We start from the raw sequence: 17,499 nt of genomic DNA on the forward strand, positions 1-17,499 counted from the left end.
CATTATTTCATAAATGATACAATATAGCAACTATTTACATAGCATTGACATTGAATTAGGCATCATAAGTAATCTAGAAATGATTTAAAGTACTCAGGAATATTGTGTAGGTCACATTGTAACTACTACCCTGTTTTATAAAGGGACTTGAGCATCCTCAGGTTTTGGTAGCCTCAGGGGGTCTGGGAAGCAATCTGCATGCTGAAGGATAACTGCGGTTTTTTATGTTTAATAATAAGGTATATTATTATGCAAATTCATCTTGCATTATGTTTTTTCTTTCACTTCTGAACAAATATCTCATCTTAATAAATTAAAGAGGAACAATAGCTTTCTGAGTAACAGAACTCCATTCACTGCTTGCACTATAGATTTGCCCTCTGAATGTTTGTTGAAGTAAACAAGGAAATCCTGAGATTGTTGTTGAGGCTTAATTGTATAATATGAAGTTATCTACTTGTAGAGAATAACTGAACATGACCTTCACCTATAAGAAACTCACAATGTGGTGAAAGATAAGAGATGGGGACACATATTTTTTTAATAACACAGGATTGGATAGGAAGGAAGATAAAAGAAGGGCACTGATAAGATAGCATGGAAATTCAGTGGGAAAGAGGTGGCCAGGGAAAGATTTGGGGAGAAGATGATATCTGAGTTGACCTTGAATGCTGGGTGAGATTTGGCCAATGGAGGTGTGTGTCTCTGATAGCTGAAATCCTAGGTGAACCTCGATGCCTAATGTCCTACTGGCATTAGCAAGCATCCAAGGATAATATAGACTGAGAGGATCAAGGAGCAATTTATTCATCCAGCCCATACTGAGAACCCCATGTGCCCAGCGCCCACAGAGTCTACAACAGGGAAGAAGATGGACCCCCCATTCCTGCTCTGAGGCATAAAGCAGGTGAGGGGACACAAAGAGACTGGTGGACTGGAGCTGCTCTTAAGGAAGTTCTCAGAGGAAGGATTTGAAGGACAGCAAGGTGACCTGAAGAGGGGCCACCAGATGAATTAAATTGTAATTAATCTGGAAAGACCTCCAAGTAGGGATGATTCAGTCATTTTGGAAGGGTCAGATGGACAGAAGTTGGAATGGTTTGTACAAAAGTTCAGAAGATATGGCCAGAATGATTCACAAGACCACTGTGCTCTGGGTAAGGACTCGAGCAGTAAGAAGATGGTTTTAGTTGGTGCTTTATTTCAATAATCAAAAGTTTATTTGAATGTACCTTAGAAAAATTCATCTAACGCATCAAACCCATTAAGGTAGTGATAAAAATTTCTTTTAGTATTAATTATAGAATATATTAAATCAACTAAAAGAAAAAATACTATTAATAATAGTATAGGTTGTATATTGGTTTGGAAAATCGTGATGGTGGTATATAGAAATTGGAAATTTGTAGGTTTCTTTTGGTTGGAAGTGACAGAAAAAATGAATTCAAACTAGCTTAAAAAGAAAAGACTTTTGAAATAATAAAAACATTAACAACTTCTCTATTAGAGGGTAAATGGATGTTCATTAAATCAGCATTTTACTTTTTTTGTATATATAAAACTGTTTATAGCAATAGGCTGGGTCAGAGAAATGAAGAAACTTCAAGTGAGTCCTGACCCAGAGGCTCGGATGACGTCCCCAGTGACCCCGACTGTCTCTGGTTTATTACGTCGCCCTCCTTGGCATTATTTCATCTTCAAGGTCTTGGAGACTTCCCGTCATGGTAGCACAATGGTTGTTTCAGACTCCCGTGACCTTCCTGCTCTCACCCTTCCCTTCACTCACAGATCCTGGCAATCACTCTTGTCATTGGCCCAGGTGTGTAATCCACTCATCCCCCAAAGGCTCCCAAAGTCACAGAGTTTAGGGGAAGAGCACACCTGCAGAGCCCACTCCTTGATTGGATCAACTCCATGGTTGACAAAGCAGGAGGAAGAGGAGGACTTCCCCCTACCCTGCCAGAAAAGTTGGTCCTGCTAGTGGGAGTGGGATGCTGGAGGAAGCAAACAGTGTCCACTGGAGAGCCCTGGGGGGTGGGGGGACAAACACGTTGTGCTCTCTCTTTGCAGGTTTCAAAGACTGACTGATACACAGAATAACTACCTGCTGATGTTTCTGTCTTCCACACGATGGGTGGCCCTGAGGATGGAGGTCATGGCCAACCTGGTGACCTTGGCCTTAGCCTTGTTTGTAGCTTTTGGCTTCTCCTCCACTCTCTACTCCTACAAAGTCATGGCTGTCAGCCTTGTGCTGCAGGTGAGAAGGGATACTTAGACAGAGGGGCTCTCCTGGACTGTGCCTATCCTCCACCTGAAACCCCTGGGTAAACTCAGGGGTCACAGGACTTTGGGATTTGGCTATTTGAGATCTTCTGAGTTCTGTGCTTGGCCTTCTCTGTTTCCTTGTGGTCACCTCTGTACTGGGAAGACTATATTTAAAGTCTGTATTTAATGAACTGATATAGAACTTGAGTTTGAAAGGGAGCCCATCACCACAGAATCCCCCCACTTATTGTATAGATGGGGAAACTGAGGCCCAGGCAGAGAAAGGACTTGTCCACAGGAGCATCAGCAGAACCAGGACAAGCCCTGGCATCTCGGTTTCTTAGCTGATGTTTTTGTACTTAATTGCTCATGCCCTGATTGGCTTGTCAAACTTTCATGAATCACCTGGCAAATGGTTAAAAAGGCAGGTTTCCCAACCCCTTCCGGGGAGCAGGGCTTCTCAAGCTTTAATATGCGCAAGGCATGAAACAGACTGCAGGGCCTCCACTGGGGGAGGTTTTACTCAGCCTCAGTCCAGGTGGGGCCAACAGAGGACCCACACTTAGGAGCACAGCCATAGAGATGCTAGGTCAGGCTTTTGAAGTCTAGTTTTGAAAATAGATTCTCTAGGAGATTCTGAGTGAGCGACCTCTGTACCTCTTGGCTTGAATTTCTCCACATGCAGAGCAGTGGGGGTGGGAGGAGGCGTGGAGAGGGAGTAGCTGGTCAAGGGTCATCCCCAGAAGGGCTGTCCGTGAAAGGCCAGAGGCCGGCTCAGAGAGGCCTGGCTGTACAGTTCCAGGTGCCCCCTTCCCGAGGCGTTACTCTTTAACTTCCCCTCTGTACTCATGTGGCCTTTTCTCTAGTTGACTTGAGATGTCATGTGTTCCCCTGAGCTTTCTCTATCCTCAGTGCTAAGGAGTTGTTTTGGATGTGCAAAGGGCCTCGCTCCTCATTTGTTCCAGTAAAGCAAGTACATATTTGCACCAGAGTGCATCCCGTGCGCGCACGCGCACACACACACACACACACACACACACACACACACACACAATGCAGTTATTCCCAAGCCTTCTAGAACTCTGTGGAGAGGTGGCAAGCCGAATCTCAGGAGCCTTGCAATCATGAAGGCCCAGAGATCCCTCCTGAGTGCAGGACATAAACCAGGAGTGCAAAGCTCACATGCAGTGCTGGCGTGGCCCTGGGCACAGTCCTGTGGCAGGGAGCATAGGCTCCCAGGGTCACTGAGGACAGGTAGGCACTTGCCCGTCCCAGAGGCCGAGCTGGACTTGTGCTGTGAAGTGAACCCCTCGGTGCATGTTTCCTACTCTCATCCACACAGAGTGCTCCACCTCTGGTCACCAAGGCTGTGCGGGGGAACTTTCTCCCCACCAGCCACCAGGTCTACGGCAGACTCTCCAGCAGCCACCGGTTGCTGTCCTATAACCCGATTCAGTTCTGACACTGTGCACCTGGAGAGCGTGTCAGAGCCCATAGGTGAGGGCTCAGTCCCACTAGACTGCCCTCCCAGCTCAGGCCTGTTGCAGGCACAGGCTGTGACTTGTATTTCTGACCAGCTGGCTATAAATTAGGGTCCTGTGCTCTCTTCCGTGTTTCATTAATTTGCCAGGGTGGCTCACAGAAATCAGGGAGACATATTTACTGGTCTATTATAAAGAATATTACAAAGCCAGGAGATGAGAGATGGTTCTGGCAAGTCGAGTGGGAAGGGGTGCAGAGCTTCCGTGTCCTCTCTGGGCACACCATCCTCCAGGGACCTCCACATGTTCAGCTACCAGGAAGCTCCTGAGTCCTGACCTTATAGGGGGTTTTATGGAATTTTTATTACATAGCATGATTGAGTATATCCTTGGCTGTTGGTGATAACTCAATCTTCAGCTTCCCTCCCTTCTCTGGATGTTGGGGTTTGGGGCTGGAAGTCCCCACCCCATAATCTGGTCTTGGTCTTTCAGGTGACTAGCCCCATCCTGAAGCTACCTTGTCCCCTCAGTCACCAGCTTTTGTATGCAAAAGACATTTTTATCACACTGGAGATATTGAGTTAGGAGTTTTCCCCCTGGAAACAGGGACTAAGATCAAATATTTATTTCACAATATCACAGCTTCACAGTGGCCCTTGGGGCCATTCTTTCCTCTCAATGTTCACTGCCCTGTTTGAGTGTCTCATCTCCATCCTGGTTAACACCCTCCCGGTTCCCCTGCCCCCTCAACACCTTCCATTCCACCTTCCACTCTCACCAGTGAGAGGTCACTGTCTTGTTCAAAAACATTCAGACTCTGTCTCCTTATGCACCAAGCCTAAGCTCAGAAGCCTGCCCTGGAGACCCCAAAACTGGCCCTGGGACCCACACAGGCATTCTTTAGTTGGTCAAGCCAGAACCCCATTAACTTCTGTATGCATTCTCAAGGAATTATGTTCAAACTTTAGGCAGCAGGAATAGCACACTATGCTGCTTTGGAGACCTAAGAGGTTTCTCATTGAATGCGAGAGATGCTTCTGGCTGAAAGCCAAAGGACCAACTCAAAATGACCTCGATCATCTGGAAACTTACTCTCTGTTATAACCAGAAGGTTGGTGTCGGGCTCTTCTTCACTGGTTGATTCAGTGGCCTAGCATGAACCCACAATCATTTTACCCTTCTACTCTGTAATCTACAACCTGACTTTTGTCTGCAGGGTTGTCTACTCGTGGTCACAAAGTGGCTGCTACAGCCCCAAACAACACATTCTCACACAAAAACAGCTGTAAAAGGCTGGAGGGGAGATAACTTTTCCCCATGCATCCCTTTTTACCAACATGGAAGAGTTTCCCAGAATGCTCTAATCTGACAATTTTTCATACTTCATTGTCCAGAATGGCATTATGGGCCCATCCCTAAGGCAATCACTGGCAAGAGTAGTAGAATTGACATGATTTTTTTTTTTTTTTTTTTTTTTGGATTAACCAAACTTCCCTGAAGCACAAGGCTGCCAGAAAACAAAACGTAATGGAGGGTCTCCTGGCAAGACAAGCAGTAGCATGTGACATACTGGTGACTGGATCTCCTTTTCCAACTTAGTGTTGTTTCAAGTGGTGTCTACCTTCTCTGACTTATAGAAGGCTTTTCTTCTCCTTCCACTCACTGTTGACAGCCTGCAGGTCCCTGAATGTATCCTATTCCTTTCCTACTTTCAGGACTTACGTAGGCTGTGCCCTCAGTTTGGAATTACTTCTCCACCCAACTTTTAGCTTCTAAATCTTACCTTTCCTTAAAAATGTAAGTCCAGTTTCATGTAATTTAAACTCCCCTAGGAATCCTTCTGGTGGCCCTTGTCTGGGAGCCCCTTCTGTTGAACCCTGTGGCGCTCCATGCTGAATCTGTCATGGAGGAATCCCTCGGCACTGCCCGTCTCTGTCGACTTGTCTGTCTTTCCATCTGCTGAGCACCTGGCACAGTGTGTTGAATGCAAGTATGATGACCTTGTCATTCAACACCCTCTGCATGTCCTGTTTGCCCACTGGGTGACAAAGAACATAAAGTTTGAATTCCCAATCGCAGCTCTGCCTCCAGCTTCCAGATGATTCTGTGCGTCATCTTCTCTGGCCTCAGTTTCCCTATTTTCCTATTTCTAATTCCTAAGAATCCCCAGATTTCCCTCGCATGGGTTTCCTGAAGGCAGATTCTGAATCCAGGACTTGGGTGTTGCTTATCTGAGAGATTCTACTTGGAAACAGAATCGGGGGAGCAGAAGAGTGAGACAGGGAGGGTCATCCATCATGGAGTGTCATCGAGGTCCCTGCTCTAGGTTACTGAGGGTCAACTCTACTGGGATCTCCTGTGAAGCATACAGACTGTTCCCCAAAGGCTGTAGAGATGGGGGCATTTATCTACCAGCTCCTGTTCCCCATGAGTTGAGGGATCTCAATAGTCTTTGCTCCTCTGTGTCTGGGATGCACTTTGTATGGGTGGTGTGGGCTTCTGTGGCTTGGGTGAGGGTTTTGAGCAGAAAGAAGAGGGACACATGGAGGGTGCTGAAGGTGGAGCAGCCTCAGGGGGATGGAGCCTCACGTGGAGCTTTCGCCAAGGTGGCAGCTACATTCAGAAATGGCTGGCGGGGCACCAGTGGAGACTGCTCCATTCTTGAAGGGAAACTAACTAGCACTGAGGAGTTGCTCAGGGGCAGTGGCAGCCCATGGTTTTCAGGAGCATGGAGGGCCCGAGCCTCCCCAGCAGCCTCTTGGCCACTAGAGCCTTCTCCTTCCTTCTAGCTGGCATCCAGCTTCCAGGTCACTGTGCGGCTTGGCTCAGAGACAGAGGCGCACTTGCTGGCTGCAGAGAGGATGCTGCATTATGCAAAGGTGGGTTGTGGGTCCGGGGCTGGTGTGGGAGCTCTGCAGGGTGGGCCATGACTTCTCCGACCTCTGCAAGTCCTTCCTACTCGTGGGGCGCTGAGACTTTCCCAGGAAGCAGGGGGACTCCTGACCCTTCTTCGCCAGGACTACTGAAGCTCTTCTGTACCTGCTGGCTCATTTTGACCACATCTTCCAGTATCCCTGGGTATACAGGGAATAATCTGCTCTTCTTAGAGAAAAGAGGTTTGCCCAAATACAATAATGGCAATTGTCATTATTGCTTCTATTTATGTCATAGTAGTTAAAATCACAGATCACCTGAGTTCAAGTTCATATTTTTGCCACTTAAATCAGCTGTGTGACCTTGTGCAACTTACACTCTCTGTTCACTGTCTCTGATATGGGAAAGATAATAGTATCTTCTTCATTGAGCATAGCAAAGACTCAATAATATTATCAAAATTGAGCCCTTTCCATGGACCAGGCACTGCTGGTCCCTTTATGCAAATTCTCATGAAATTACAAGTGTATGAGGTCCATTGAATTCTTATTTCCATTATCCAGATGAAGAACTGAGGCTTGCCCAGAGTGAGCGCCTTGCTTCCTGAGATGACACAGCCTGGAGCTGGCAGAGCCCTCTAAAGCTGGGTCTCCTGCCCCTGTGATGACATTGTGAATTGCAGGGCTCTGGTTTAATGCCAAGGGGCTCTTTTGTGACATTGCACCAGCCGTGGGGACCCATGGTTTTGCAGCCAGGTGACCCTGCCTTTTCTCTAGTGCTCTCTCCTCCTAGGACATGCAGCGGATGCAGTCTCAGGGGCTTGGAGGTAGGCAGGTCTGGCTTTGGGTCCCAGTTGGTCCACTCATAAATGTGCTCTCAAGTCATTTAACTTGTGGAGCTTCATTTCCCGTGAAACGCATCTACCAAAGTCTGTAAAGTAGGATGAAGATGGAGAGAGTGAGCAAGGTTTCTGAGCTATAAAACATAAGGGTCAGTTATTTCTGCTGCTTTTTTTCTGGGTTCTAGTTTTTCAAAGCCTCATGATAAATCAGGAAAAGTGCCCTATGTCAACAGCGAGGGGGCTAGATAGATGGATTTCTTATCCTTCCGGGACAAACCATGCCCATTTCAGGTAGGTACAGAATGAGAGGATGTTCCTCTTAAGAGTGTCCTTCTCATCACATGGCAGTGGCTTGACTATGCTGCAGGACAGGCCAGGGCATGTCACATGCCCAGCAACTGGAGGACAGTTGTGCAGAGGTAGACAGAGGTTAATCATAACCATTGATTTCTTTTTCTTTCTTTTAAAACAAGATGTGTGTCTCTGAGGCACCTTTACATGTGGAAGGCACATGTTGTCCCCTTGGGTGGCCAAGGCATGGCGAAATCACATTCCAGAACTATCAGATGAAATACAGAGACCACACACCTGTTGTCCTTGATGGCATCAACCTGACCATTGGTGGCCAAGAAGTGGTGGGCATCGTGGGAAGAACGGGCTCTGGTGAGCTGAGCATTCCTGGGGAGCATCCACATCCTCTCCTTTGATCACTTCAGGGCGTGTGCTGGGCCCTGTGCTAAGTAGACATTGGTGAACAAAACCAAGGTCATGGTACTCCAGTGGAGGAGATGGATGTGCAATGAATCATCACATAAAGAAACAAAGATGATAATTACAGGTTGCAGTGGCCGCCATGAAGGAAATAAACAGGGTGGTGTTTTAGGGGTCATGATGTTGGTGTTGCTTGAGTTACAGAGGTCTGGGCTAAGATATGAAGGATGAGCGGGGACCGTGGGGACCATGGGGACAATGGAGTGTCTTCAGGTGGAGACAGTGCAGGACCTCAGCCAGAGTGAGGAGCAGGGCAGAGTAGCACCTACCTGGGTCCTCCTGTCCTTACTTCCCTCCTGCCTTTCCTTCCTGAACCTCTCATCGGTCTCCTCCTCCTCCTCCTCCTCCCCTCCTCCCCCTGTCCTTCCTCCTTCCTGATTTCTCTCTTGTCCTTATCCTCCTATTACTTTTGGGAGATCTGGTACAAACGTTACTTTACATTGTTCAAAGGCACAGTTCAGACTTGCTTCTTGGCCACCATCTTTACTCCTTGGACAGTCCAGGGTGACTGGAGCCTTCATGGGTCTCTACCTCCTCAGTTGTACCTTTCAACCCTGCAGTTTGGAAGGACTTCCAGCAGTATTTCTTTATGTGTTGTTCCCTTGCTCTTTTTACATGCCAGTTGGCCTGTGAGGGCTGGGATCTGTCCCAGAGGAGCTCTCAGTACTGGTGCAGTTGACTATGTTCATATAGTAGATATTTGTTGAGTAGCTATTACATGCCTGGGAACTTACATTAGAAGGTTCTTTGTTGCTGTGACAAAATACCTGAGAAAATAAATTTAAAGGAGGAGAATTTTACTTTGGCATACATACATGGTCAGTTGGCTTTGTTGCTTTGGGCCTTTAGTGAGGCTGGACGTCATGGTGAGAAGCATGTGGTAGAGCAGAGTTGCTGACCCCATGGTATCCAGGAAAGAGAAAGAGAGAGAGAGAGAGAGAGCATAAGCCAGCCCACACAAGAGGCCAGAGGCCCGTCGCCAGTGACCACTTCTTCCCCCAATGGGGCCCCACCTCTTAATAGCCCATTCAGCTATGAGCTCATGAATGGATTAATCCATTGATGAGGTCAGAACCATCACGATCCAATCACTTTCCCAAGTTCCACTTGTGAACACTGCTGCACGGGGGACGGAGTGTCCAACACATGAGCTTTTGGGGGACATTCCAGATCCAAACCTTAGCAGAATTTGAAGGGAAACAAGGCACATGGCTTCTATCCTCGTAGATCTTTGAGCACAAGGGTTGAAAACTCAATGCCTTGTTGACCACAGATGAGTGAAAAGGGTCTGGGTGTGATGTGGGGGGTGGGGTGGGGAGGGTGGAGTGGTGTATCTGAAAGTCCTGTTCCTTCTGAAAGATGCACACTCTCAGCCCTGGCTCCCTGTTGCCTAGGGGATATGGGCCCAGGGCTCCCATTTCTATAGTTTCAAGAGAAACATGCAATTTGAATTCCTGTCTATAGGATCTTTGGGATTTTTTTAAATGCCAGCAAGAAATTTTAAAATTAACTGTAACGCTATGTGTGTGAAACAAAGCATATGTGTTGGCTGACTTTGATCCAGGGGCTCCGTTGATCTGGGCTTTAAGAAAGCTGCTCGGAACTGGAACCTTTTGGAGCAGAGACCCCAGCCTTCTTACCCTCTCATGGGACATGGAGGGGAGTAGGTCAGGTGCAAATGCCAGGGCTCACCTCTACGTCTCCTGGTGCTCCACTCATTTCTTGTCCTACAGGGAAGTCCTCCTTGGGTGTGGCTCTCTTCCGTCTGGTGGAGCCCACTGCAGGCAGGATTCTTATGGACGGTGTGGACATCTGCAGCATTGGCCTGGAGGACTTGCGGTCCAAGCTGTCCGTTATCCCCCAAGATCCAGTCCTGTTCTCAGGAACCATCAGGCAAGTGCTAAGCTGGAGGCCAGCCTAGTGTGGAGGCCAGCCTTGTGGGGAGAGTCACAGGACGGGGATTCTAGCACTTGTCTGCCTCGAATTAACAATGCCTCAATTTCTGGGTCTCCTATCTCTCCTAGGCATTTTGCGCCAGTCAGGTCTACCTGGTCCACTTCACTAAGGTGTTGTTGAGGATTGAATGAAGTTCTGAAATAGACAGGAGTCTGTTGTAAACCATAATGTCCTAAATGAAGACAAGGCACGCTTTCATTTTGTAATAGGTCAATGGGATTGGTCAGAATTTGGTCCCCCATTAAGGATTTGCACTGTGGCTACCCTGTTCTTTTGTGTCCAGATGTGACTTACCCTCTTCTCTCAACCCCTGGACCACTGGAGAAAACTCTGGGGTGGTTGTTAGCAAGTGCTTCTACACAGGGGGCACATTCTGGGCAGTGGGAGTGAGAAAGGATCTAGGCAGGCCAGCCAGTGAAGCACACAGAGCCCAATCTTTCAGCAGATTCTTCATGCCTTCCACGTCCCAGAAGTTGACCCGGGGACCAAGCTTTATCCAAATTAGTGTTTTTACCTGATAGTGCACTTTATTTATTTGCAGTGCTGGGGATGGAACCCAGGTCTTCATGTAGCTGTACCACTGAGTTACATCCCGAGCCCTTGACAGTGCATGTTAGCTGTGAAGGAACACACGGAGACCAAGGAAGACCCGTACATTAAAAACAAGCCAGGCCCCCATAGTTCAGTGATATTTAAGAGGTATTTTTAGAGGCAAGAGGATAAACTCATTCATTCTGTGCATTTCATTTGCCTTTTCTATGCTTCTGACTGTGCTAGATACTGGGGACACTTGGATAAATGAACATTTTCTCTTTTTCCCCAGGAGCTCAGTGTAGTTGGGGGAAGATGGTTTTGTACAGGTGTAAGACCTAAAGAATTAGAAGGAGGCACTTGCTAGATCAGAGATGAATAAAGTGCCCAGGGAGCCAGGGTGTGATGAGTAACTGCTGTAGTGAATCCAGGGAGGCTTTACAGATGAGGGGATATTTGAGTAGGATTTTGAAGAACAAGGAACTTGCCTGGCAGGAAAACAGGTGGAAGTCTTTCCAGGGACAGTGAGCAATATGTGCACTGATGCAGGGAATGATAAAACATTTAGTGGTAGATCCCTATGTTAAGGTAGAACTTAGCTATTCAATTGGCTGTGCCTTGGCATAAGGAGTAGTAAAAATATACGCTAACATTCACTGATCATTTATATGGGTCAGTTATATGCTTTAATGTACTTTTTCATTTAACTGTCTTAATAATCCTAAGAGGTTATTTCATGTTGCCCATTTCACAGATGAAAAAAACTAAAATTAGGAAGGTAATTTTTTTTTTTTTTTGTACTGGAGATTGAACCAAGGGGTGTTTAACCACTGAGCCACATCCCCAGCCCTTTTTTTGGTATTTTATTTAGAGACAGGGTCTCACTGAGTTGCTTAGTGCCTCACTAAGTTGCTAAGGCTGGTTTTAACTTGCAGTCATCCTGCCTCAGTCTCGAGAGTCACTGGGATTACAGGTGTGCGCCACCACACCCAGCGAAAGGTAATTTGTTTAAGGACCTTCAAGTAAAAGTGGAGATGAGATAGCCCCCCAGGTAGTCTAAATCCATAATCTGTGACATTCCCCCTGGGTACATGCAGAAATGTGAACTGAAATCCAGGAGTCTTGGGTTCTCTCTCCTTAGGATTCTGTCTCAGTCTTTGATTCCATCCTGGCTCTCATACTGACTTATGCTGTCATGGTGAACAAGACATTTTCCTCATCAATGAAAGGGGTATACCCATCTGAGGGCAGGGGATATCCAATGAGTCTGTCTGTGAAAATGCTTTGGAGACTATCAAATGTCACACGAACCAGTCAGTCATTGTACCTGCTGCTTCTTCAATTCAGCCTAGCTCTATGTGTGAAGTGTGTGTGGCTGCCAGAACTGGGGACAGGTAGAGCAGAGGTTAGCAGGTGTCACTTAGGGCAGTGTGTGTGCACAACAGGGAAATGTTTATAATGTTTGTGCCGAGTCGAAGTGCAAACCTCACTGGGTCTAAAGACTGTATAGATCCCAACCTGATGTTAGTTGCCTGGATAACCAGTAAGGATTCTTTTCACTGCAAGAGACAGAAATTCCAATGCAACTACAATAAGCTGCCTCCTCACCCTTACTAGGATGCTATAATAAAAAAAAAATAGGTGTTAGTGAGGATGTAGAGAATCTGGAACCCTTAAATATTGCTACAAAATCATGCAGCCTCCAGGGGAAACAATTTGGTGATTCCTTACAAAATTAAACATAGAATTGCCATTTAATCCAGCAATTAACTTCTAGTTATATACCTGAAAGAGTGGAGGACAGACTCGAAAAGATATTTGTATATTCATGTTAGGAGCAGCATTATTCACAAAAGTCAAAAGTTGGAAACAACTCAAGCGTTCATCAACAGATGAATGGGATAAACAAAACCTGGTGTATAAATACATAGATAGTGGAATAGTTTTCGGCCCTGAAAAGAGTGAAATTTTGATATATGCTACAACATGGATGAACCTAGAAAACACTATGCTAAGTGAGATAAGCCAGATACAGAAAGACCAATACTACATGATTCCACTTATATGAGGTAGCTGGTGAAGGAACAAGGCTGCAGTCATTTCTCCCCTGATTCTGCCCCCGCACACACACCATTTTACAATCTAGATTGTTAACTTCCTCATCAGTCATTGGTCCCATTAGCCTGCAAACTTCCACTACTTAAGAATAGTTTCCCTGCCATTTGCTTTCTTTCTCTTTTACCCTTAAGGGCAGATACTCTGTTCATCTGCTTATTAAAATCTCTTGTGTGAGTTCTTGCACCAGAGTGGTTTTCTGGGTCTTTCAGCTGGAATGAGCAGATTCATAGCTAGAAAGTAGAATAGAGGTTACTAGGAAGTAGTGGGGTGGTGAAGAGAAAGGGGGAATTGTTTAATGTGTATGAGTTTTTGTCGTAGATAATGAAAAGTCCTGGGTATAGACAGGGGTTACAGTTATACAACATCGTTAATGTGTTTACTGCTGCTGAATTTTACACTTAGAGGTTCAAAAGACAAATACTATGTCATATATATTCTACTACAAAAGCAAAACAACCAAATTCTAGTGGTTTAAGCAAATTAATTCATAATACTGGGAAGCCCAAGGTTGGATTCCAGCACCCAGTTTTCCCCTGGCTCTGCCTTTACTTCATTTTCAAGGTCTACCTGAGGACCCTAGGGGACTCCATGTGTCCTATTCCTGAGGCAAGATGGTTACAGATTTGTTTGGTTTGTTTCCTGTGATTGCCTTAAAGTCCTGAGGTGTGCTCTGATTGGTTACCTTCCAAGCCAGGACTAATCAGTGTCCAGGGATTGCCCTGGGCTGATTGGCTGATACTTGGGTTGCTGGCTCCACCCTGGGGCAGATGGGGGAGCCCTGTTTGAAACACCTGGCTCGAGAGGAGGTAGTGTCCTAACACAGCTTGAGGGGCACTGCCTACAGAAGGACTGGGTGCCGGAGAGATACAAGAAATGATTGCTCCTGGCTGTTCCATGAACTCTCTAAACCAAATAATCTAATTCTAACCATTCTTGGTAATTACTGTGTATATAATTAAAGTGCTCAAAGGTTGGTGAGGTCATTGAACCTCTTTCTTCCTCTCATATGACAGATTCAATCTAGATCCCTTTGACAGTCACACAGACGAGCAGATCTGGAATGTCTTGGAGAAGATATTCCTGACCAAGACTGTAAGTAGACCCAATGTCCAATTCTTGGTCTCAGTCCTTTGGGGTTTCCTTCATAAGGTATCTCAGAGGCTATTGCTTTGGGTCATGGTTTAAATAATCTCACCAGGTGACTTGGAATTCCTAAACAAAGGCCAATGGCTCAGACACCAACAATGTGCCAGGCACTGTTCTAGGTTTGGGGGCACAGCAAAGACAAGGCCGATGATGTCTTTGCCTTCCAGGTGCTTATACTCTGCAGGTAGTAAAGACAACAAATAAATGCTACTTGCTACTACTTTCGGGTAGTAGCAAGTGCCATGAAGGTAAAGGGACCAATAGAAACTCCAGTAGGGGAGAAGCCCCTTTTGATAGGGTGGCCAGGAGAGAAACCTTTAAGGATGCGACAGTTGAGCAGAGATCAAATACTGAGGGGGCAGCTGGGGAAAGCTCTTTGAGAGAACATCCCAGGTACAGGAACTTACCTAGGCAGAGGCTCTGAGATGACAGTGAGCTGGTGCTGCTAAGGACCAAGAAGACGGGAGGCTTGAGTGCAGTGGGGGGAGAGCGTTGCGGAAAGCCCATGAGTCTCACCCACAGTGACCCACGTCTGGTCTCTCCTGCCTCCATGTCTCAGATCTCAAAGTTCCCCCAAGGACTGTATGCAGAAGTGGTGGAAAACGGCGGAAACTTCTCCGTGGGGGAGAGGCAGCTGCTCTGCATTGCTCGAGCCCTTCTTCGAGACTCCAAGGTGAGACTGCCACAACCGAGTGGCCATAAGGAGCTGCAGATGACCTGGGGTGTGAACCTGCACTGTTACCTCCTCCATTATCACAGAGCAGTGGTCACCGTTCTTTCTGCTGGAATCCAAAGTCCCCCTCGTTTTGCTGATTGTCCTTTCACACATGTTTGTGTTGTGGGTGAGGCGTGGTTGCGGGGAGAGTCTCAGCCTGGGCTCCCTCAGACCCTGATGTCCCACTAAAATGGTGGTGACTGGTACCAAGTTAGAATGCCCTATTCTCTAAAGAAGGCGATAGGTTAGAAGCCTGTGAGTTAAAAATTGTCTACTGGACATTCTTCTTGAAACTTGTATGCAAGACATTCTTTTTGCCTTTGCTAGAATCAGGAATCACAGGACAACTGCTCTGGGGCAAAACTGCATTTAAAAAATTAAAAAAAATTTTTTTTTTTTTTATGGTGCTGGGAATAGAAGCCAGGGCCTTGCACATGCAAAGCTCAGACTTTATAGGCTTTACCACTGAGCTACCTCCCCAGCACTAACTCCATATTTTCAAAAAGTTTGATGTAACCATGTTTCTCAAAGTTTCCAAGATAATTTTCCTATAGTTTCATTACCTGGGATAGCCAGGAACAGAGCTCTGTCACACGTGAGGCAACACACACTCTCTCTCTCTCTCTCTCTCTCTCTTACATGCGCATACACACACTGCTTCCATGCTCACACATACGTACCTGTGTACACAGAGGTATGCACAAATGCACCACACACTCACAGCAACCATGGTTAGTTAATGATAAATGCAAAAAACGTGGGTGCAAACTGTCAGAACTGAGAAAAGAGCTAGTGGGGCTTGTAGTGGGGGAGAAAGTGGCAGAAGAGAAGAGTTTTCTCTTCCTCAGAGAGATGAACAACAAAATTTGCAATACGTTTGTAGCACTTTCTTAACTTCTCAGTTCCTTCTTTCACAGTTACTTAGTCACTTGGTGCTGAAGTTGCTTCCTCTATATTGCTTCCCAATTTTGAGTCATCACTTTCTGATTTTTGTCATCTCTGCAACCCACCTGTCATATGATTTGCCGATGGTGCATTCTCAAAAATGGCCTTGTCCTGACCAGTAACATCTGTGAAATCATGTTTTCTGTGCTAGTTACAGTTTTTTAATGCATTTTGTTAGTGAATCATCACCAAAATGTTAGACTAATGAGGATGCTTGTTCATATACTGGCTACGTTCATCCCATGTGCCTCTTGAGGTGTGTTCCTGACCCCCTTTGGGGAACACTATTCTACTTTAATTCAAGCAAAAGGGAAGGCAATCAATAAAGCAAGAAGTTGTCTCTGGGAGTTGGGGGTGTAGTTTAGTGGTAGAGTGCATGCTTTGCATGTATGAGGCCTTGGGTTTGATCCCCAGCAACACACACACACACACACACACACACACACACACGCACACACACACATATACACACACACACACACATTTAGTTAGTCCATCTTCAGTTCCAAGCCCTTAATTCTGTGATCACTGAGATATAGTTAGTTCTTGGTTGAGACCTGTCATTCTCTTCATAGTGTAAGAAATAATTGGAGCGTAAAGTGAGTTTTGAACCAGCTCAGTTCTCTCTCTTGGCAGCTAAGGAAATGGAGGCCTGGTGAATTAGAGGTAGAACCAAGGACTAAGCCCAGGTCTCTGGGGCCCGAGGAGGCTGCCTTCACCCCTGTTTTGTATCCACCAGATCGTCTTTATTGATGAAGCCACAGCCTCCATTGATATGGAGACTGACACCCTGATCCAGCGCACAATCCGTGAAGCCTTTCAGGGCTGCACAGTGCTGGTCATTGCTCACCGTGTCACCACTGTGCTAAACTGTGACCGAATTCTGGTCATGGACAATGGGAAGGTGAGAGCCACGTCCCTGGGCTGGCGCGAGGTTGAATGCATGCTTAGGCTGCTACACGGGAGCCTGTGCATTCTCCTGCAGTGAACTGGCTGTGTCCCTGTCCCCTTCTTTCTCCACCTCCCAGGTCGTAGAGTTTGACAGACCTGAGGTCCTGCAGAAGCAACCTGGGTCATTGTTTGCAGCCCTGCTGACAACAGCCCATTCTTCACCGAGCTAAGAGGAAGTAGAGACGGCCTGGAGACTGTTGGCTGAGCTCAGGGGATTGCATGGGGGCAGCTGTGAGGCCTGCAGTCTATGACCTGCTCATCTAGAGATGGCCACTTCTCCTGGAAACAGGGCTGACATGTGGGGAGGGGTACTGGGAAGGAAAAGGGGACTGAGGCAACAAAATCTGGAATAGGTCACTCTGTGACTCCCTGAAACTTAGATCCCCAGCATGGTTTCATACCATGGGGTCAAGTGATCATGTGTCTCTTTTAAACTCATGCTGAATACTTTTACAATAGTGTTAAAGCTTATTACTATAGTTTTCTGATCTGTGTTAGAAGTATTGCAAATGATGTGTTGATTTTGTAAAAAAATAAAACTGAGAAAACAAGTTCACATTCTTTGTTCTGCTTTCTGTGTCAGCTAGGATCCACTCGGTTCCAGGAACAAAGACTCCCTTCACTGACTTCTGGAAAAGGTACTTTATAGGCTCATATAACAAGAAGGTCCAGAAAAAGTTCTGGATTGGGTGCAAGTATTGAAAGGATGTCTGTCTTGAGGACCCTGTCTCTCTTCTGTCACCTTTCCTTTCTTGTATTTGGCTTCAGTCTCTGGTCACCTTTCACTTCTTGGTGGCAACATGGCTGCCAGCTACTGGCTCAGCATTCCAGGTCTTCTTACCCTAATGATTCAAGCAAAGTGTGCTTGGCTATTGGAATTATCTTTTTTTTTTTTTTTTTGGCAG

At 46.3% G+C, this 17,499-nt stretch overlaps 1 protein-coding gene across 4 annotated transcripts in view; it reads left to right on the forward strand.

Moving 5' to 3' along the window:
* Nucleotides 1–17,060, forward strand: part of Abcc11 (ATP binding cassette subfamily C member 11) — a 61,530-nt gene extending 44,470 nt beyond the window's left edge. For 2 of the 4 annotated variants that reach the window (XM_047528964.1, XM_047528963.1), the window contains exons 22-29: nt 2,071–2,257; nt 6,536–6,625; nt 7,935–8,124; nt 9,966–10,125; nt 13,851–13,929; nt 14,543–14,656; nt 16,383–16,547; nt 16,672–17,060. In XM_047528964.1, coding sequence (XP_047384920.1) covers nt 2,071–2,257; nt 6,536–6,625; nt 7,935–8,124; nt 9,966–10,125; nt 13,851–13,929; nt 14,543–14,656; nt 16,383–16,547; nt 16,672–16,764 — 1,078 coding nt within the window. In that variant the 3' untranslated portion in view covers nt 16,765–17,060. Of the gene's footprint in view, nt 1–2,070; nt 2,258–6,535; nt 6,626–7,934; nt 8,125–9,965; nt 10,126–13,458; nt 13,463–13,850; nt 13,930–14,542; nt 14,657–16,382; nt 16,548–16,671 lie in introns of those variants that run through there. The other 2 variants (XM_047528965.1, XM_047528967.1) reach the window with 2 other exon arrangements.
* The last annotated feature ends 439 nt before the right edge of the window (nt 17,061–17,499 follow it).

Source organism: Sciurus carolinensis, chromosome 16 (genome assembly GCF_902686445.1).
Source record: "Sciurus carolinensis chromosome 16, mSciCar1.2, whole genome shotgun sequence".
In the NCBI taxonomy this organism is placed as follows: domain Eukaryota; kingdom Metazoa; phylum Chordata; class Mammalia; order Rodentia; family Sciuridae; genus Sciurus; species Sciurus carolinensis.